Source organism: Monodon monoceros, unplaced genomic scaffold, assembly GCF_005190385.1.
Source record: "Monodon monoceros isolate NGI ecotype Baffin Bay Population unplaced genomic scaffold, NGI_Narwhal_1 Super_Scaffold_19, whole genome shotgun sequence".
NCBI classification, from domain to species: domain Eukaryota; kingdom Metazoa; phylum Chordata; class Mammalia; order Artiodactyla; family Monodontidae; genus Monodon; species Monodon monoceros.
This window is the reverse complement of record NW_021703775.1, coordinates 59,148,215-59,170,350: the sequence shown is the minus strand read 5'-3', so window position 1 is coordinate 59,170,350 and position 22,136 is coordinate 59,148,215. Positions and strand designations below refer to the sequence as shown.

General features: G+C 35.8%; 1 protein-coding gene across 2 annotated transcripts in view; it reads right to left on the bottom strand.

The window, feature by feature from the left end:
• The window catches only part of STRN (striatin), a 106,149-nt gene that overhangs the window by 12,565 nt on the left and 71,448 nt on the right, over positions 1-22,136 (bottom strand). Inside the window, exons 8-14 of one of the 2 annotated variants that reach the window (XM_029232017.1) lie at positions 19,510-19,620; positions 15,850-15,993; positions 11,707-11,843; positions 6,521-6,696; positions 4,385-4,432; positions 3,490-3,611; positions 78-245 (exon numbers count right to left, since the gene is read on the bottom strand). In XM_029232017.1, the coding sequence (XP_029087850.1) occupies positions 78-245; positions 3,490-3,611; positions 4,385-4,432; positions 6,521-6,696; positions 11,707-11,843; positions 15,850-15,993; positions 19,510-19,620 (906 nt within the window). The remainder of the gene's footprint in view (positions 1-77; positions 246-3,489; positions 3,612-4,384; positions 4,433-6,520; positions 6,697-11,706; positions 11,844-15,849; positions 15,994-19,509; positions 19,621-22,136) is intronic. The other variant, XM_029232018.1, reaches the window with a different exon arrangement.

Sequence of the window (22,136 nt, the reverse complement as noted above, 5' to 3'; positions counted from 1 at the left end):
AGAATCATTTATTTATTTGTTCTTTTTACAATAATTTTATAAAACACTGAGTAAAATAAGAGAAAAAAAGTATGTACCTTGATTATCATTAAATACACTCAGGGCTGGAGCAGCCTCGGTTGTATTCCATAGACGGAGAGTGCCATCTGCTGAACAGGACAACAAACGCTGGTGCGCTGCGCTGTAAGCCAAACCCCAGACTGCATCGGTGTGGCCTAGGAGAGGGCCTCTTAAAACAGAAGGATCTATAAGAACAGCAAGAATGCAGGGAAAAAAGCACAAATCATAAAGGTACTTAGATTCCAAAGGAAAGTAAAATATACAAAACAAAAAGTATAAAATACACCTCCTAGTTTCTATTTTTCTTCTGAAATGTGGCAAAAACAGGCTTGGAAACGTGCAAATGTAGGGTTTGAAATGTCTAAATTAAAATTTTAAAGTACATATATTTCTCCTTAAAAAAATTACATATTTCCTTCTCCCTCCCTTTTTTCTTTCCATTTGTCTTGATTTTTTTAAAAAGCATGTTAACATAAACCATTTGAATTTAATCTACTTTCAGAGAAACCACAACTCACATCCCCCGAGGAAGTGAACGGAGACCCTCCTCTGATGTCCTTCAGCACTTTGGATACACTCTTTAGGCCATTTGTGCTATGAATGGCAGTCATTCTTGGGAGCAACAGGCCTCTGTCATCATTAATGGACACGAACTGAGACCTACAGGAATCCCCAAATGCTCAAACAGCAAGATGTGACACATGAATGATGTGCATGTGGGGGAGGGGCAAGGAGAAGGCAGGGGAGGGGGTTTGCTTAGCACTGTTTCCTGATAAAAGCCAACTTGGAAATTTTACTTGTTAACCCTCACAATGAGTCTACGAAGTGGTACTTTCAAGATGGCTCACAGATGTTAGATTTAAAATGTCAATGGTGTTATCTGACCTATATCCTCTCTTAGTCATACCATAAAATATTTATTGAAGATAAACTATGTGTTAGGCACTATGCTAGATGCAGGGGCCATGGAGATGATTAAGACACAGTACCATCCTTGTCTTCAAAAGACAATGTGGTAAGTACAATAATAGTGAGATACCAGTTACCACGGAGAGTGGCTGGGATGAATGAAACCTTCTTGGAGAGAATGACACCTAGAGTACAGACGTTGGCCAGTCAAAGGACAGAGGGAAGGCATTCCTGGCAAAGGAGGCAGCTCCTACAAAATCACAGAAGGAAAAATAGCATGCTATGTGGGGAAATTTATAAGAAAGTCAGTATTACTGGACTGTGAAATTTGAGGCAAGAAGCGGAAGAGATGAGAGTGGCTAGTTTATGGTGGGATTTCTATGACGTATTAAAGAAATTATCCTAAAAGCAATAGGGAACCACTGAAGGGTTTCCCAGGAGAAGCAGGGTGAAGTAAGTATTTAATAAGGTAACTTTGATTATAGTGTAGAAGACAGATTGGAAAGAATCAAGATGAAGGCAAGGGGACTGTTTCAGAAGACTGGGAGAGTGAAGGTGAAGACCCAGACGAGGACAGTGATAAAAGGGGCAGAGCAGGGGTAAATTCAAGAAATATTCAGGGGGAGGTAATTAATAAGGTATAGATAGTAAAACGGTACAAGGAATCAATGATAACTCTTAGTTTTCTAGTTTGGATAATTCTGGTAGTGCCACCAACTGATAAGAATACATGGAAAGGGAATTCCCTGGCAGTCCAGTGGTTAGGACTTAGCATTCTCACTTCGATCCCTGGTCGGGGAACTAAGATCCCGCAAGCCACACGATGCCACCCTTGCCCTCCCCAAAAAAAAAATATATATGGAAGAAGAAACAGTGCTTGTAGGGATTTATGTACAATGAGACAGCCACTTTGAGATGTTCTGTAGGTAGTCTGAAGCCTAAAGAAGAGATTTATGAGTCAATAGCATATAAAACCACAAAGTGGATTCAATCTACCAAAGAAGATGTGTGCAATGCAAAGAATGAGTTAGGGTCTGGCCTTGATAAATGTTAATATTTAAGGTGAGAAAAATAAAAGGAGTTTATGATGGACAGGGAATAGAAACTGTCAGAGTTAAGTGTCAAAAAAGCCAATACTGAACAGATTTCAAAAAGGACGGAGTGCTCCACAGTTTCAGATAGCCAGTATATCCAGTAAAATAAGGACTGTAAAATACCCCTTGGATCAGCCAAATTAGGTAGATACTGATATCTTGTTATATTTAACTGGAACAGCCAGAAGATAGAATGCAGAGGGATCATGCACAGGGAAAGGACATGGAATTAGTAACTAGTAATTGTGATTCCTAGACGATATCACCAAAGAGACACAGGAATGAAAGAAATGAAGGAAAGAGAGACTAAACAAAAGCCAGAGAGGGAAATGGAGTCAGAAAAGGCTTCTCCTTGCCCAGGATGGGAGACACTTGAATTTACTTACATGCTGAGGGGATGGAAAGAGAACAAAGAGGGTAAAGCTTCAGATGAGGGCAAGAGAGAGCAAACGAGAAAGAGTCAGCCAGAAACAGAGAAGAAGAATGATATTAGAGTGAAGTCTCAAAGGAAACAAGAGAATGAGGTCAAGAGCAAAGGGGAAGGGCTGGCTTGGGACAGAATGAGGTCAACCGATATCTGGTACAGGGATAAAGTAAGTAAGGAAAAGCATGAAACAGATAAATCTGTAAGAGAATTGTGGAGGGAGAGGGGGTGTTAACCTTCACAAAATATATGTTAAATGCTTATTAAATAAGTGTGAGAAGAAACTTTTAGTTACTGAATTTCTTATCTTTACTTAGGTTTATTAGTAAAATTAATTAAATGATAACAAAAATAAAATATGGTTTTATGACATATTTGACACTTCATACCATTCTAGAATTTAAGGAGAATTTTAAGAGGAAACCAAAATAGTTCCTAAACAGTTTTTGCAAGGGAATTTATGATAATATCTAGTGACAGATTATAATACAGTTTTTTGTTTCACGGTGCTGTTCCCAAATCTAAAGGGCACTTCTTAATTTTTTAAAGCCTTTTAAATATTTTGGTGCCATACACTTTAAAAATCATTAGCCTCTATACCCTCCAATAATTGATCAAGAAGATGATGCCATCATTCATTTTCCTTCAAAGTTATTTGTCAAGAATAGTGACAAAATATGATTACAGATTAGTAATAATGTATCAAGTACTGTACAGATGCCTACAATGAAGAAAACAATTGTCAATCAAGCCAGCATTTCCAATCAGTAAGACTTCTGGGGGTGGGAACTGTTTTCTTGGGAAAAATACATTATTTTGTCTTTTCTTTTAGCATTATGTATAGCAAATTGATTCCCAAATACAGGAGTCCTTTTTAACGAAATAAATACATGGTTCCCTTTTACCAATTTATTTTCAAAAACATCTTATTTTATCCTTATATATGCTATGTAAAATGCATAAAAAGAAAATATTCTTTCATATCTTTGGGGAATCACATACCGTAAGAGTCATAGGGATCGATGTTGGGGTTGGTGGTGTTCCAGCCCTGGATCAGTCCGTCAGTCCCGCCACTATAGCACTGCTCACCATTGCTGCTCATCACCACACAAAGCACTGGACCTCTGGGAAGGAAAATCAATTTCTATTCTCAAAAATCTATCTGATAATAGGACTTCTTAAAAACAAGAATGCTTACTTATTCAAAAGGCTTTCTCTTTTTCTGCTTTGGATAACAAATAAAAAACTATCAAAGCATTATTCATTTTTCTTCCTCTGCTAAACCAGTGGTTGGTAAACTATGGCCTATGGACCAAATCCAACCAGAGGACTGCTTTCATACAGTCCTCAAGCATTTATGGTTTTTACATTTTTTAAAGGGTTGTAATACAAAACCAAACTAAAATCAAGAATGTACAACATTAAATATGCAGCCAGCAAAGCTTAAAAACATTTACTAATTGGCCCTATATTTATAAAAAGTATGCCAACCTCTGTGCTAAATCAAGTGAACAGGTACATTCCTTAGACTTAAATGGAAACAGGAAAAGCGTGCAACATGTGATCACAATAAAAAAAGTCTCAGACATTTTTAAGGAAGAAAGATCAGGATTTCTCATGGTTAAACTTAATTGCCTCAACTTCATTTTAAGAGAGATATATACATCATCTACAAATCATGCAAATAAAATCTAATTTCAGCAAGGACCCCAATTTGGTAGTGATAAACTTGTCTCTAGCATTATATTATCTGCCAGTTTCTTTTACATTTACAAAAAACACTACTAAATACAAAAAAATACATAACACAAATACATACGTGAAAGAAAAGAAAATATGCTAATTAGGCTGATTTACAATGACGCTGATTTAACACAAAGAAAAAGCACATACTTACTTATGAGCTCTGAATGTATAGATAGGCTCCACATCAAGAGAAGTGCTCCTAAATCAGAGAGAGGAGGACTTTTACCACTCTAAGTTTTCAGTAGTAAACAGTATGACAATGTATGTCATGAAATTGCCCCTAGAAATACCAACACTATGATAATATACCATTCTCAACCCCAGTACACAAGAAAGCTTACTTAACACGGATCACATATATTTGCGACTTCAAGAAACAAAATTCTTGTTTAGTAACAATACATTGTTACAGCGCTTTTAGCATTGTCCTAATCTATTTGACTAAAGGAAGAGTGAGCCTCACTCGGGAAAAAACATGGGCTTTGAAGAGATAAACTTCTGGATTCAATTTCCAATTCTGTCATTAACTGGCTAACTTTAGGCAAATTATTTAATCTTTTGGAACTCCAGATTCCTCTATGTTTAAAATAAAACAGAAAAATAGGGATAACACCAAATATTCACAGGAATAAATGAGATTCTACATGGTAAAAGAGCCTAGGACAGAACCATACACATAGTAGAATTTCAATCAAAAGTACTTTAATTTCCTTGCATTTGCATAAAGGTTAACATTCCTGTCCTTAATACCCGCAGAAACTGTCCAAATCATCAGATTATTCATTACTCAGAACACTGAGTATATGGGTACTCTACAGGGCCTAACACTGGCCATGACTGATAATGGAAACTCGATTTAAAATCGGATTGCACTGTAGTTTTTTTTAAAGGCATATGATATCTCTCCTCATTACCAAAGTTTTAAGTTCAAAGGTAAACAGGCTACTGTTACTTGCAATGTGAAGATGTTGATACTAAGCTATCACCAGCAAAAAATTTATTTCAATATTTTTCTAAATTTTAGTCAAGAATATATGATGAGACATTCACATTCTCTGGTCCAGTATGATGTCCACTGTGACTAAAGAACTTGAAAGACAAAAGGCACAATTTATAACCAAGAAATACTTCTTCTCTGCTGAAGACACCTAATCTACATGAGGATTCACTTGGCTTTAAGCAAGATCTGGTTGAGCTATCTGATGAATCAAGTATTTTATCTAGTTTATGTATGACTCACAGCAGGAATGTCATTGATCTCTTTTTATTTATTTATTTATTTATTTTGCCTTATGCGGGCCTCTCACTGTTGTGGCCTCTCCCACTCCAGACGCGCAGGCTCAGTGGCCATGGCTCACGGGCCCAGCCGCTCCGCGGCATGTGGGATCTTCCCAGACTGGGGCACGAACCGGTGTCCCCTGCATCAGCAGGTGGACTCTCAACCACTGCGCCACCAGGGAAGCCCTGATCTCTTTTAAATTGGGCAATAGATATTCTCTACCAGTAGTAAAACTTCCATAATCTCCTCCATTTGATGTTCATTTCTACTCTTTAATAAAAGAGGTGTCCAACACTGTAGAGAGGCCCTTGCTGGCAGATGCTGGGTTCTGGACCATGTGACCCAAGGAAGAAAAGAGAGGAGTTCCAATAAGGACCCCACCAAGTGGGATCAGGACTAGCGTGGTGACTGATAAAAGGGATTTATACCAACTCATGTCTGTCCATGCTTAGAGAGGAACCAAGAGGCCAAGGCAAGTATTAGCGGTTAAGTGAGAGCAACAACAGTGTCTTTCAGTCTAGACATTTTGGTCAAGGTCAAAAGAAAAGACCAAAGAGAGGTCTCTCACCTCTCCCTGTCCCCCCATCCCCCATCAGCCTTCCCTCCCTCCCACTCCAGAAGTCCAAACCTAGTAAACAACAGGACAAGCTTGGGGTGAGGGTTTGATGATTTTAAACATGCACATACCTGTTTACAACACCAGCAGAAACCTTCAGTGCAGATAAAGAGCTCCCCAAATGTGATAGTTATTTAAAACACTGTATAAAGATTACAATCAACATTCACAAACCATCAGATAATACCGTTTCTCCCTAAGGGTCAGTTTTCCACCCTAAATTAGCTTGTGAGTATGAAGGGAAAAACACCCTAAATTATGTGACATGGTAAAGAAGAAAGAATTAGAAGAGATATTTGGAGAACTTAACAGCAAATAATAAAGTAAGCATTTCTCTTCTGAAAAACTATTAATTAAAATATTTAAATACAGTTAAAGGAGAATATTCTCACTTTTTGGCTGGGGCCGTTTTCTGCAAATTCCACATTTTTAACGTGTGATCCTCTGATGCTGTTATCAAAACAGGCTCAATGGGGTGGAAAGCAAGGGCTCTAATGCCATCAAAGTGACTTCTTAATGTAAACTTAGGGTTCCATGTCTTCCTCAACGCATCCTTATTGTTTGCTATCTATTAAAGAAACAAAAGAAAAATACCAATACATTTAGTTCAGGATAGGAAAAAAAACTATATTTCAACATTAATTCTTACTGATTTGTCATCAAACCATCACATTTTGCAACTTTCAAAACAATATAATTTTTAAACATAAATAACCAAATCAATAGGCAAAATTAGCAATATGTTAACAATGGTTTTCTCTGAAGAAATATGAATGCTGTAATAAGAAAACAGGCAACATAATTCAGCACAGAAAGAGGATCAAATAACTTAATAACATAAAATAGATCTTCACTAAGATGATTTCTTAAAAAGACAAGAAATTTCAACCTAAATTATAGAACAGAAACTAATTTTGGATAAGAGTGGAAAAACTAAGTTATCTTTAAACCTGTTAACATTACAGAATATGATACTTTTGAAATTTTCAATGCTTTCTGACAAGAGCTAAATTTTCTTCAAATTGGTAACAAAGTTTATAAACCAGAAACATAAAATGTTAAAACTGGAAGAGACAATCAGATATTACAAAAAAAGATTCCATTGGTAAAATAAATATATTATTATGTTCCTTTTCTCCACAGAATCTGCATCTCAACAACTGAAAAAAATGCACTGTTTTTTCATTCCAAGTAATAGAAAGCCAAAGAGGTTAGTATTTGACTTTACACACAAGCACCATGTATGAACTCTTCACACTCCAAGGCTAACAATCATGCTAGGTTTAAGCAACAGTGGGGCAAGTATTGGTAACACACTGGAGAAATGTTAACCATACTTACAATGACAAAAACCGTCAATGATACTAACAATAGCTGCTATTTTGAGCCTTGTTCATTATTGTGCACATTATTCCAAAAGGTTTAACATGCATTAACTCAGTTAATCCTCACAGCTCTATGAAGTAGGAATTAACATAATCCCCACTTTACAGACTAGGCATGTTAGGGAAAGAGAAGTTAAGTGACTTGCCGTCTAGTAAATGGAGGAGTCAGGATTCAAAATCAATCAGTCTGGCTTCAGAGGCTATGTATTAATATAAACTATACTTCAGAGCCCAGAAGTTTAGAAATCTGCAGAAAAATCTGGACAGGACATGTCACAACTGGGGCAATAAGTGAAGACAAAACACACTATGCAAGGAACTACTCTAAGTGGGGCTGGTTATCTTTGGGGCAAGCAGGGTTGTGGGGGGAGGTGAAGAAGGCAAGGGCAACTGAACTGACTTCTGCCCACTCTTATTAAAGAGCTAAAAGGTTTTCATATGTAAGAGCACTTAGATTCCTTCCGAGCATCTTAATGTGGTAGGCAGCCACTAACATAGTTCCCCATCAGCCCACTTATTTTTACCTTTGGGTAGTCGCCTTCCACATTATAGGGCTGCTCTATATGACTAACAGCATACAGTAGAAGCTGGAACAAATTACTGCCAAAATTAGGTTATAAAACCTTCCATCTTGAGTGTTCCTGCTCTCTACCTTTTCAGGTGCGCTCACATTGGGAGAAGTCAGCTGCTCTGCTGAGGAGCCCACAGAGAGGCTCACGTGGTGAGTAACTAGTCTCCAGCCAATAGCCAGCAAGAAACCAAGGCCTTCTAACAACTACGTGAGTGAGCTTGGAAGTAGATTTTTCCCAAGTCAGGTGTGTGTAAGACTGCAGCCCTTGCCAACGTCTTGACTACAGCTACATGAACAACCAAAACTACACATCTAAGCTGCCCCCAGACTGCTGACCCACAGAAACTATGAGATACAAATGTTTATTGTTTTAAGCTGTTAAGCATGGTGCAAGTTGTTACACAGCAATAGACTGCTAATATGCTTAGTAAAACTAGGAACTACTTTTAGAAACAAACACTAAGTTTTCTAACAATTAAGAGCTCTGAAAAAAAATGAGCCTTCTCTAGAGAGAGGACTGAGTTCTGTCATGTATTAGACAAATTCTTTGTGGAGTTAGTGCAGAGGGAACAAAAGCATCTAATGGGAAGTTCTGCTTCTGGCCACGATGGACTAGATCATTAGGACCAACTGTGTACTGAGGACAGGTAGAAAAGCAGAGCTAAAAGGAAAAAATGCAGATCCAACAAAATAGTGGGGAAAAAACCCAGGATCCAGGGGAAGACAGAGGCCTCAGGAAGTGAGCCTGATCTCTGGAGCTGTTTTCCCCAGAGGGTGTTTACTGATTCCAGAGGAGGTGGCTGAGAGGCTGAGCGGTGCTTCTGACAGCTGTGCAACGCAGGGGGATATAAACTGGTGTCCAGGGCCTGCCAAGGCAGTAGGGCTTAGCAGACCACCTTGCTTTAGGTTTTAATTTCAAGGGCCTGTATCCTACACATAAGAGTGAACTGGAAGAACACCAGCCCTTACAAAGGCCATAGATCAGCTTTAGATCATCTCAAAAATTGAAAATGAAGTCAGGTGATCCAGATTTCTAGTGGCTGCAGACATTTGAGAGAAGAAAATTAAAATATACTCTCTGGGGGAAGAAAAACTTAGGCCTGAAGTTATTTCTACAATTTTTCAAATACAGTTATTTGGGCATACTAAAAAATAACTGTACCCATATGAGATAACACAGCATAAATGAAAACAAGCAGAAACAACACATAATAGTAACAGAACTACTGAGTCTCTGATTCAAACTTTAAAATAATCATGCTTACTATGTTCAAGAAGATAAAAGACAAGATTGAAAATTTTGGAAGAAATCTGTAAACCATTTAAAAAAAGTAGTTCTAGAAGCAAAATGTATAAGACTTCAATAGATGAGTTCAATTGCAGATTACACATAACTGAAGAGAGAATTAGCCAACCAGAAGATGAGTCATTTAAAAAATCTAGACTGAAGTACAGAAAAACAAAAGATGGAAAATACAGAAGGGGATCGGAGAGAGAGAATATAAAAAGGGGATCTAACAATATAACTAGAGTTCTAGAAGGAGGGGAGGAGGGGGAGGAGGGAGAGAGGGCGAGGAGGGAGAGAAGGAGAGAGGGAGAGAGGGAGGGAGGGAGGGAAGGAGGGAGGGAGGAAGGGAGAGAGAGAGGGAGGGAGGGAGGGAGGGAGGGAGGGAGGGAGGGAGAGTGGGAGAGAGGGAGGTGTAAAACAGTATCTGAAGAGAAATGGCTGAGAACTTTACAAAACTGATGGAAACATATTAAGCCAAGAAGCTCTAAGAATTTCAAGGAGGTTAAATAAAAAGAAAATTAAACCTTAGCTCACAATCAAGGCATAGAGAAATACCAGTCACGGAAAAAAATCAGATTACCATTGAATAACCAAAAATAGAAATGACAGTTGACTTTAGCAGAAAACAACAACAAAATATAATGAAACAATATATTTAAAGCACTAAAAAAATTTTTGTCAAGTGAAATTCAAAATCAGAGATGATAGTTAACCTACTCAGGCAAAAAAAGACAAAGACAATTTAAGAAAATCAGAAACTAAGAGCACTGGGCACCAGTAGATCTTCACTAAAGAGAAATATTGTGTTCTTAGAGTAAAAGAAAAGTGATCCCAGATGGACAGTCAGATATGCATGGGAGAATGGAAAAAAGCAAAATAGATAATTTAAATGGGTAATTCTAACTGACTATTGAGTGTACAAAACAGAAGCTTGTAGGACATAAATGTATACAGAAATAAAATATATAACAAGACTGACATATACGCAGGGTGAGAGTTTTTTAAGTAAAGTGTTCTAAAGATCTTTGCATGTAAAATTTTGATAAGGATTGTGTGGTAATCTCTAATTTAAAAAGCAATGAAAGAGTGCATAAACTCCAAATAATGGGGAGGGGTGAATAATAAAAAATAATCAACCCCAACTCAGGCAAAAGTAGGAGAAAAACAAACACAGCACAGGTGGCACAAATAGATGGCAGGATTAAATCCAAATTAAGGATTATATCCTTAACTATTTTAAAAAGAAATGGACTAAATGTTTTCTAATTAAAAAAGGTTGTCAAAGGTCAAAAAATAAAAGCCAACTAAATGGTGCTTTTAAAAGACATGTAAGATATAAGGATATAAAAACACTGAAAACAGAAATTTCTTTTTTTTTTTTCAAAATCTGTATCACCTATGTGGAGAATGGAGTGCAAGGGGCCGTTTAGATTAGGTTATTGTAGTAGCTCCAGTTGAAGAAAAAACGGACTAGGAGGGGAGGTAAAAAGACGTACTATATGGATTTCAGTTGTTTTTGGAGGTAAAACCCAAAAGACTTACTAAAGGACTTAGCATAGAGGGAGAGAGTATTTGATTTGCAGGAAGGAGTGAGTGGCGAGGGTTCCTCTTCTGAGTACTTCCAAGGTTCACTTAGGGATCCATCCTACATCCTCCATGTGGCAGGAGCTACATTGTATTCCCCAACAAAGATAATGAATATCAAAGTGAGAGGATTTTAATGAAGAGTTAAGATAGGCTGTGACTACTTTATGAAATAAGCAACTGTTTTTCTGATAATTGATTATGATGAACAATTATAAAACAACTGTATTTGAGATTAAGTAAATGCATGCATGCATAAAGGTGTAAAGATTCCAATTTTGGTCCAAATCACTGACTGGTCAGCCTTAACATCTGGAAAGCATCCTGTACACACCCTTGCCTAACAACAGCTGAAACTACTTCTCAGCAGGATACTGATGATGTATTAAAGAAGCAAGACAAATGTTGCCTTTAGGCAGGCATGAATTTCAACTAATCACTGGTGCCCTAAAACATAAAACAAAATCCAAATTTGGTGATAGAAAAGGGAATTCTTTCCCTTATCTAAAACCAATGAATAAGCTATACTAATTTATGAATTTAGGTAAAGCCCATAATTTTAGTCACTGCATGATGTGAAAAGTATTATTGTTTATTTTTATAATATATTCATATTTTCAAAGTTTGTGATTAAAACTGAAGCAAATTCTACACTTGTGAAGGAGTCTTACCATCATCACTTTTTCTATAAAATTAACTTTTTATTTTTAAAAAATAAATAAAAACAACAAAACTAAAACTACTACTCACATCATAAGTTAATGAGTCTGCTTCATTGGCCACTGTAAGGCCTGCCAATTCTCCAAGTCCCAGTTCACTTTCAAGGGCTTCATCTGCTCCCATGATGAATGACTTCCCAGAAGAAGGAGGAAACGTCAATGCTTCCACTGAAGGGGGAAGACAAAAGAAACATTTAAAAAGCCATGTAAATAGTCAACAATTAGTCTCATAAGGGCATGTCTACATTTGATTATTTTTAAATGCTTTTAAACACAATAAAATTCAGTGAGCAGAAAATCCTGAAGAATTGCTTAACTTTGTCATCATCTAAGAAAAGTACAACATGAAACAAATCCATTGTCCTTTCTTTTTCACTAGAGAAAAATGTATAAATGTATAAAAGAAAGTAGGTTTTCCTAATTTGATATTTCATGCTAATTACCCAATTGATTTCTATCAATTATTAAAACATGTACAACAAGTGATTCTGAATACTGCTGGCTGCATTCAAAGTAAAACTGGTTAATTCTATAACCTGAAGTAATATGGAAAATTTCAAATGAAAATGGTCGTAATTGTAAAATGTGCCTATGTAAGGCAAAACTAGTATGTGTTGTTAGAACTCAGGATTACCTCTGGAGAAGAGGGAAGGGGTAGTGTTTGAAGGAAGCACCATCAGGACTTCTAGGTCCGGGTAATGTTCTGCTTCTTTACCTAGGCAGTGGTGACATGGTTGATTTCCCTTTGAGATCATTCACTGAGCTGCACCCTCAGGACTTCAGCAGTTTACTGTAGGTATGTTATATTTCATTTAAAAAGATTTATTTCAAACAAGTTTTTTAAAAGTGTCCATTTGAGGGCTTCCCTGGTGGCGCAGTGGTTGAGAGTCCACCTGCCGATGCAGGGGACACGGGTTCGTGCCCCGGTCCTGGAAGATCCCACATGCCGCGGAGCGGCTGGGCCCGTGAGCCATGGCCACTGAGCCTGCGCGTCCGGAGCCTGTGCTCCGCAAAGGGAGAGGTCACAACAGTGAGAGGCCCGCGTACCGCAAAAAAAAAAAAAAAAAAAAAAGTGTCCATTTGAACACTTTTTATAAATGCAAATTACTCTGACAAGCCATCAGAGGTAGCTCTCTAAATAGTTTTCTACAGGTGGTTACTTTACTGATGACAAACATTTATGAGTTGATTAGATGAATTTAGTAGTTTAAACTCTGGCTGCTAAAGAAGTAAATTAACTTTTTTTTGAAAGAAACAATTTTATTAATCAGTATATGCAGAAAACAGATTTACAAGGTGTTTTTCAGTTTTACATTCAATCATATAATTTTAGATTCAACCATAAATATTTGTTGAAGAAATGAAAGAACAGTTATGTGCTTTTATAAATAGTAGTGGCAGGAACTCTACTCAAAATCCTTATAAGAACAAAGTAGAGTGTAAATTAATAAGACATTTTCAAATCACCATGCGATAAAGCTGCAATAATAAAAATGGGTTTTACCCAAACATACCATATATCCTATGACGGGTTCAAACAACTCTAAACATTTACTAATAAAGAGTGGGAATTATTTAATTTAGAACAGCAATTTTTATGCCAAAATTTCAACCAAATGATTCATGTGAGACTATGAGGCTAGGTCTTCAGCCAGGTGATTTTTTGTTTGTTTTGCTTTCATGTCTAATATTGCCAGATAACTTTGTTCAGGTGCAAAATAAAAATGGCTCTTCCCCCCAAAAAAGAAACTAAGATTTGTGGGATTTGGCCATACACATTGTGTGGGCTAATTTAACTAATGTTCTAGGAATGGCCAAGTAAAACCTGAAAACAAAGGAAGGCAACAACTGCTTCTACACACACCAGTGGCTAAGCCAGCAGACCTGAGGCCCAAAGAAAGAGAGCACCAATGGGCATAACTGTCGTTGATTGATCTCTAAGAGACCTTAGAACTTTCAACTATAGGTCACATTTCTATCTGGTAACTAAACATTACTGGCTCTAATCAGCTTTTACAAAATAATTTAACTATGCCTCTTAAGTGTGGCACTGCCTTCTGAATCATTATGATAAAAATAAAGTAATAAACTTATACAGCACACACAAGCTATGGAAACTTTTTCTGAAACTGGACTGGAGACCAAGAAGCATCAGTCACAGGCAATGAAAGCTACAACATATTTCTTAAGTGCCTTTTCTATTTCTGAAAACCCTGCACTGAGGGGAAAGACTTAGGACCAATCTTACAGATCATAAGTTAGATATTCAATGCTTCAGTTCTAAGATTCTTAACATTTTTTTTTCCTATCAAGGGCACTTTCTTTGCTTTATATCATCCTTTTTTGTACATGTGTCATTTAGTACGTATTCTGCCTCTATTATTAGAATTCTGCAAGATGAAATCTCTGATAAAACTCTTTTGGAGTTATTAGAATAAGAGAAAAACTAACTTTTCTTCTTATCTAGATCTGACCTTAGAATAAATGAAATTGATTAAAATTCTCACATCTATAAGTGTCAACTGAATGAATATCCTAGTGAACAGCAAACATACCTATTGAGGCCTATGACTTCACATCTTAATTCAAAAGACACATGTCTACATCAAATAAATTGTTCACCTAGAATATAAAGGCGTAACGTGGTTTTTCATTATTTAACGTATGGAAAATGAATTCCCAGTATACTGTAATTAACTCTAACAAATAACTAACCATGTATGGTCAAACAGTTCACTGAAAAAGTATTCCGAACATGAAACTCTATTCATCAAGGTCCCGTCAGTTTATGTCTCTCTAAAACACAGCTGAATTTAAAGCCAAGAAAGAATAAAACATATGATTTTTCTGTGGCTTTTTCCCAGGTTGTTTTGTTCATTAAATAATAATGTGAAGAGGCATATCCACTGCAAATAATTACAATACTTAAATTCAAGGAAATTTTAAAAAATAAAATTTGAAGTATATTTATTAATCATTAAGATTACTTTTATGTCATTCTGGACTTTCAGCTAATGTAAATATATATATTTTAAAATCAATTTACACATATACATTTATAAATAGATACATCAGAACTTAAAAGACAGAAAACTGTATTTATATACCATAAGACTGTACTGTAAAAAACTGGGAACCTAAATATCCAAAAGGGGTGGACTTCCCTGGTGGCGCAGTGGTTAAGAATCCACTTGCTAATGCATGGGACATGGGTTTGAGCCCTGGTCCGGGAGGATCCCACATGCTGTGGAGCAACTAAGCCCATGCGCCACAACTACCGAGACTGCGCTCTGGAACCCGTGAGCCACAAATGCTGAGCCCACGTGCTGCAACTGCTGAGCCCGTGTGCCTGGAGCCCGTGCTCCGCAACAAGAGAAGCCACCGCAATGAGAAGCCTGCACACCACAGTGAAGAGTAGCCCCTGCTCGCCAGAACTAGAGAAAGCCTGTGCACAGCAACGAAGACCCAATGCAGCCAAAAATAAATACATAAATAAAATTATATATATATATATATACACACACACACACACACATATATGTATTTAAAAAGGGGGGAATGGTTAAGAATAAAGTCTAAAATAGAATAATCTTAAAATTACAATTATGAAGATTATTTTTATGATTTCATACAAATAAATAAAATTGAATTATTCTACATGGTGACTATAACTCTGCAAAAAGTATATGCACATAGACAAGGACTGAAAGAGAACAAGAAAAAACAGAAAGTAGAAAATGTGACTAGACCTTCAGGTGTCCTTTTTCCCTTTTTCATTTGTAAATGATAAATTGCTTAAATATTTTAAAATATTTATGTGAGTCTCAAAGTAAACATTTACTATTTATAGTAATAATAATTTAAAGTAATTTTCTCATTGTTGGAATGGTATAATTAGAACTACCTGTGTACACACCAAATACATGGCTTCTGTGGCACTAGGGGATATTCTAAACTATAATTTAGAGTTGATTTTTAAGTTTATACATCTTTTTCAAATCTTAGAGATTACAGTTGGAATCAAACCCCCTTGACTATAAGAAAGCCTACATATGGGGAGTACTACGTAGTTCAAACATTTGTAGAATAAAATTCTTCTCTTAGAGAGCCCTTTCTAATAATTTATATAAGTACATCCAAGTGCTTTTTGTGCTCTAGTGTCTAAAATACTTGCCTTCATCTGCCCTATTTATTTCATGTTCAGGAAGCCTGGAGCTGCTGGGTCTGGAAGGTGAACCCACAGATGGCTGCAATGAGGGAAGTTCATCAACATCTCTCAAATTAGCAAGCATATCTTGCAGTTTTGACCTATTGGGCCCTAGCCCCCAAAAAGGGAGGGAGAGAACAAAAAAGAGGAAATAGAATTATCCAACTGCATCAAAATGGAGTCATAAACCTTACATCTGCCAACATTCACCTTTAAAACTACCCTACTATATTATATTAAAAAGTAATTATTTTCTAAGTTTTCAAATTATTTTAAAAGTTTATTATTTCTTGAAAAAAATTGTGTTTTACATATATTTTTTAGATTAAGCTAATGGAATAACATCACTACTTGCATGAAAAAATGCTCATGTGCAATTTGGACCATTAAAAATAATATTATTCTATAATCCTTGTATACTGCTCTAAACGCAGACAGATACCACAGACCGTGAAGCTACTGCGTACATTGAGTTAAACAATCACAGTCTTTTTTTGTTTGTTTATATTAAGTTGCATTCATTGCCTTACGTCCTGAAGCTATGGTATCTGAGGTGAAGTATCACGCCCTGCCAATTACTTACCTGTACTTGGATGCTGCATTCTCCCACATCCCTGTTTTGATTGTTTTATATAGGATAGAGGCTGAAACAGATCTTCAGTAGTTTTTCCTGTTGTAAGTTTAATTAAGAATGGGAAAATCTTACCCATAGTCCATTATGTTTTTTTTCCTATACCAGCAAAGAATACAACTATTTTTAAGCAATTTTAACTACTACCTAGAAATATATTCTAAGACAGTATGATTGAAGAACACAATTTGACTGGAAATATTTCTACTAGACCATATTAAAAAGACTCAACTTCTTCCAATGAGTAACAGTTCAATTTTAAAAATACCCATGGTGGTTTATAAATTAATGCTCCATATATCAATTCAAAGCTTTCCTTCAGTTCTATTTTCATTTTAAGTCTTCCAGTTCTGTTTTAATCTTGTCTTCACTCGTTCCCAGACTATCATTTTATCAAGATAACCTGAACTGATGATGATAAACAAAATGTGCTGAACATCAGTCTACAGTCCCTCTCTCTTCAGTGAAAGACATTAAAATTTCTCCTCCTAAAGAATCATTTTTCTTCACCATACTAAAAAGCTACGTGCCATATGCCTGAATAGTGATCAAGATCCCCAGATCCAGGAAACCCAATAGCTTCTATTAGCAGGAATACTGTTCCAGTCAAATGGTGCAGTTTTAGACCTTAAATGCTTAATTCCAACTATAGTGATGCCTTGATATTTGACAAGAACCTAATAATAAATATAATAGTAGATGGATTCTACATAAGTCCTGGATACTTTTCCAACTCAAAGATCTTTTACATTTTAAGACATTCATTATTGTAGCATAATGGCTTAAATATATCAACTTTAAGTCAATCTGACGATTAAAATATTCTCCTTATTTCTTGTGTATGACAGACAAATATTCCTTAAAATTTCAGTTTAACTGCTTTTATCATGGCTCTGAAAAGCCATAATAAACCATGTCTCACTATTGTTTAAGATTAAATTTTTATCAGTATTTTTTTTTGTTCTTCTGAGAATGCTTATTTTGTCCTTTTTTTATAACATTTTTATTGGAGTATAATTGCTTTACAATGGTGTGTTAGTTTCTGCTTTATAACAAAGTGAATCAGTTATACATATACATATGTCCCCACATCTCTTCCCTCTTGCGTCTCCCTCCCTCCCACCCTCCCTTCTAGCTGGTCACAAAGCACCGAGCTGATCTCCCTGTGCTATGTGACTGCTTCCCACTAGCTATCTATTTTACATTTGGTAGTCTATATATGTCCATATATGCACTACCACTCTCTCACTTTGTCCTAGCTTACCCTTCCCCCTCCCCGTGTCCTCAAGTCCATTCTCTAGTAGGTCTGCATCTTATTCCCGTCTTGCCCCTAGGTTCTTCATGACCTTTTTTTTTTAGATTCCATATATATGTGTTAGCATACGGTATTTGTTTTTCTCTTTCTCACTTACTTCACTCTGTATGACAGACTCTAGGTCCACCCACTTCACTACAAATAACTCAATTTCGTTCATTTTTCTGGCTGAGTAATATTCCATTGTATATATGTGCCATATCTTCTTTATCCATTCATCGACACACTTAGGTTGCTTCCATGTCCTGGCTATTGTACATGGAGCTGCAATGAACATTGTGGTACATGACTCTTTTTGAATTATGGTTTTCTCAGGGTATATGCCCAGTAGTGGGATTGCTGGGTTGTATGGTAGTTCTATTTTTAGTTTTTTAAGGAACCTCCATACTGTTCTCCATAGTGGCTGTATCAATTTACATTTATTTTTTAATAAAAAGTATAAAACGTTCTTATGTTTTAATATTAAACCTTCCTCACTTGGATTTAATTTACATTGAGAAGGCATCAAATGTCATTATCTCTCAGTTACATAATGGTTGGTACAGTACTAACATCAATAATGGCCACTGACTTTTTATCCATTAAAGCTAAATACTTGTAAATTCTAAGATATTTTAAATAACGATTTAGTATTTATCAGTAACTACTAGATTGTAAAAGAATGACTGGTCTTTGATAATCCCTAGCATCACTATAAAAAGAGAAAAAGAAAAGGCATATCCTTCCAGCCTTTTGCAATTTTAAACACATGCCTCACTCAAGTTGGATTTTAATCCTACTTTACACTACTTTAATATCCCAAAGGATGAAATTCCTATTGCCATAAAAGGGAGACCCATGTCCATACTGTCAATAACAGTGGTAACACAAGGAGATGGATAGTTCAGCCTTGCTCTCCTAGAAAGGTGTTTAAGATGGTTTTCAGGGATGTTTGAAAGCTTTTGTATTTCTATTTTAAATACTTAACTAGATCTATTGTTAAACTTTATTAATAATTTGAATAAGTTATATAGATATGATTCATAGGGCTAGAAATTTCATTTTAACTTCCATTTTTGATGTGGCACTCATTTTGTTGAAAAAAAAAAACAAACCTAATTGGTAATATTACAAATGAAATTGGCCAAAAATTTAAATTAGAAAAATAAATACTTAAAAAAAGTTGTGTATCTGACTCTGTGCCCTGTATAGAATATAGTGATGAGAGCAAATGAACTGTGTGTTATGAACACATAGAATATTCAGGGGTAGAAATTAACTTCTTTCTGTCTCCAAGACTTAAAATTATAATAATTTTGGTGGCTTGTCAGAGTGTTAGTCACACTCGACGAGATTTAAAATTGTCAACAGTGAAAAACCATTACTGTAATTAAGCACATCTAATTTTAAAAATCAAATGATCAATATGTGTGAAAACATAGTTCCACATACTCATGACACTCTGGATTTATTACTGGAATATATTATAATTCCATAATTATACGCACAGCCTTTTTTTTTTAAAGTTCATAATCAAACAGCTAACCATTTAATTTCAACCCCTGAGAACAAGTGAAAAGGAAAGAGGTCAGGAGCAGAAAAGAAAAAGAGTAAGTAGTTTTAGGAAAACATTGGAGAAAAAAATTGGGGGATATGAAAGAGGTAAGATTTATGATTTATAGATACAATGTTTTCCACTTACTCTTCACCCCCTTTTTCCCCTTTCTCTCCTTTTTGTATTGTTCCTTGAGTTTGGTAATTACTCCCTGGTCCACATTCCAAGCTTCAGGCATGAGACACTGGTCTTCCTTTTCTAAACAGAGTGAAACAAATGAAACAGCCTTTTTCAATAAAATATTGAACAATATTCAATAAAATATTGAACAGTGAACAGTAAATTCACTGTTATGTCAATGGATGGACATAACAACCATTTTCTTCATAGTAGCACTAATTTTAAGGTCATTACTTATTAATTAGATACATGTCACATAAAATATAATATCCAAGAAACAAGTGATCAATTCAATTTCCTAGGTAATAATATCAAATCTCTCTTGAAATAGACATAGAAAAAAAAAAAACCTGCAAGATTTGAGCTACTTATAGTATATTAAGCCCCAAAAGTCCATATTCAAGAACCCCTCATTTTCATCCCATTTTCTGAATTTCATTAGGATTGACTCACAAAAAACCCATTTCTTATTAAGTTATGTAATGAAAGAAGATTAAGCATTTGTACAAAATAGTCTTCAATGATCTTTTCATTTCAAAAATTGTATATTTTTGGCATGTGTTTATCAGCAAATGATCATTTTTTATTTTATAGGCTTTTTAAATAGCACTTTGTAAACTTATTAATCAACCCGGCATTCAATATTTAAAACAATTTAAGTGACCTGTTAATTTAAAAATATTTAAATCAGGAAACTGAGCTTCTAGTAGAAAAGAAATTCAATCAGTAATTTTCACTATTTCAGGAGTAGAAAATTTAAAGAGTAAATATGTTATATATTTTATACTTACTATAATTTACTATATGCATATAATGTTATATAAGTGTTAGCTTAGAACACTCACTTGAATTCAAGACTCATACATGTACCCAATTGCTTACTCTATATTTCTATTAGGAAGTCAAAACTCAAACCAAACATACAAAAACCAAACTCTCAATCTTCCCCATCCAATCTGTTCCATCTACAGGGTTCCCCATCTTATTTGAAGGCAATTCCAGACTTCCATTAGATCAGACCAAAAATCTCCCTTTCTTCCAAACCCCACATCAAATATTTCAGGAAATACCGTTTTCTCTACCTCTAAAACACACCCAGAATCTGACCACTTCTCAGCAAATCCACTACTTCCCTAACCTCTGTCTCTTGCTAGAATTACTGCAAATGTTTTCCCACTCTCCCCTCCAAGTCTATTGCCAACACTGATTGCCCTGGGTAGTCTATTCTCAACACAGCAGCCAAAGTGATGCTTTAAAACAAAAGCTGGATCATGTCACCTTTCCAGCTCAAATCCTTCCCATGGTTCCCCATCTCACCAGTGGTCTACATAGCTCCACTTGATTTGATCATTTCTTACTACATTCCCCTCAGAATCACTCTGCTCCAGCCACTCTAGCTTCTTTGAAGTCCTCAAGCATACCAGGGCTACGGCTATCTTAGGGCATTTGCTCTGGTTTTCTTCTTCTTGAACACTCCTTCCCTGGATACCATGTGGCTAACTCCCTCATCAATGTTGTCTTTTGTTCAAATGTTACCCTCTCAATGGGCCTTACCATGACCACTCTATTTCATATTGTAACCTGTCCCACTCCACCTGACCCTGACCCCAGCACTCTCTATCCCACTTACTCTGTTCTCCTTTTTTCTATTTCCCATAGCATTTATCATATTCTGACATACTATATCATTTATCATGTTTGTCTCTTACTGCTATATCCTGTTAGTAGAATGTAGGACCACAGGGGTAGGGATCTTCACCTAGAAGACTTGATACATAGAAGGCACGTGATCAATATTTGTTCAGTGATTGGAATAAACCAAAATGAACCAGAATAAACAGAAATCTGTCTATCTTTAACAAGTTTCAATCCACAGTTTAAAAAACAGATAATTGGGTCTCTGAATATAAACTCAACATTTTTATTGAGTTTTTATAGGCTAAACATTTTTATAGATCTAACTACCAATATATTCTACTAACATCAGTAGAAACAGTCTACGTTTTTCAGAAAGTCTAACAATCAAAAATGTTAATTTTCATCAATCACATCTTAATAATAAATTAAACTGAGTTGGCTCTTGCATCCTAGAATGTCTTCAGTTTTTTAAAGTAAAAATTTAGCTATATCATACTCTTAACTAGGTGTCATACTGATAACAACAGTAACGGAAGATCATAGGAGAACTGTGGTAAAATCTATTTGCTTGTGAGAAACTAAGGAGATTCTTAGCATAAGCACAGTAACTTTTTTTAGGGGTATGGGGAACAGATAAAGGAAGCCCTTAAAGTGATTTAAATGCCCATTCAACTAAACAGGATTTGCAATCTAGTTTTGTTAATTGATTAAAAGTGAAATGACTTGAATTTAAATTTTAAAATCCTTAACACATACAAGGCCAAACTTCTGGTAAAGAAACCTTCAGTCAACTGAAAAATTCCATTCACTCATACTCATAAACAGAAATGTCCAAGACACTACTAAAGAGTGAGACAGCTCAGATGTGGGAACAGTCACTCATTTTCACCAGTAAATTCATAGCAGGTTACAGACCTGTATCACATAATACTCTGGGCCATGACTCACACCTTAAA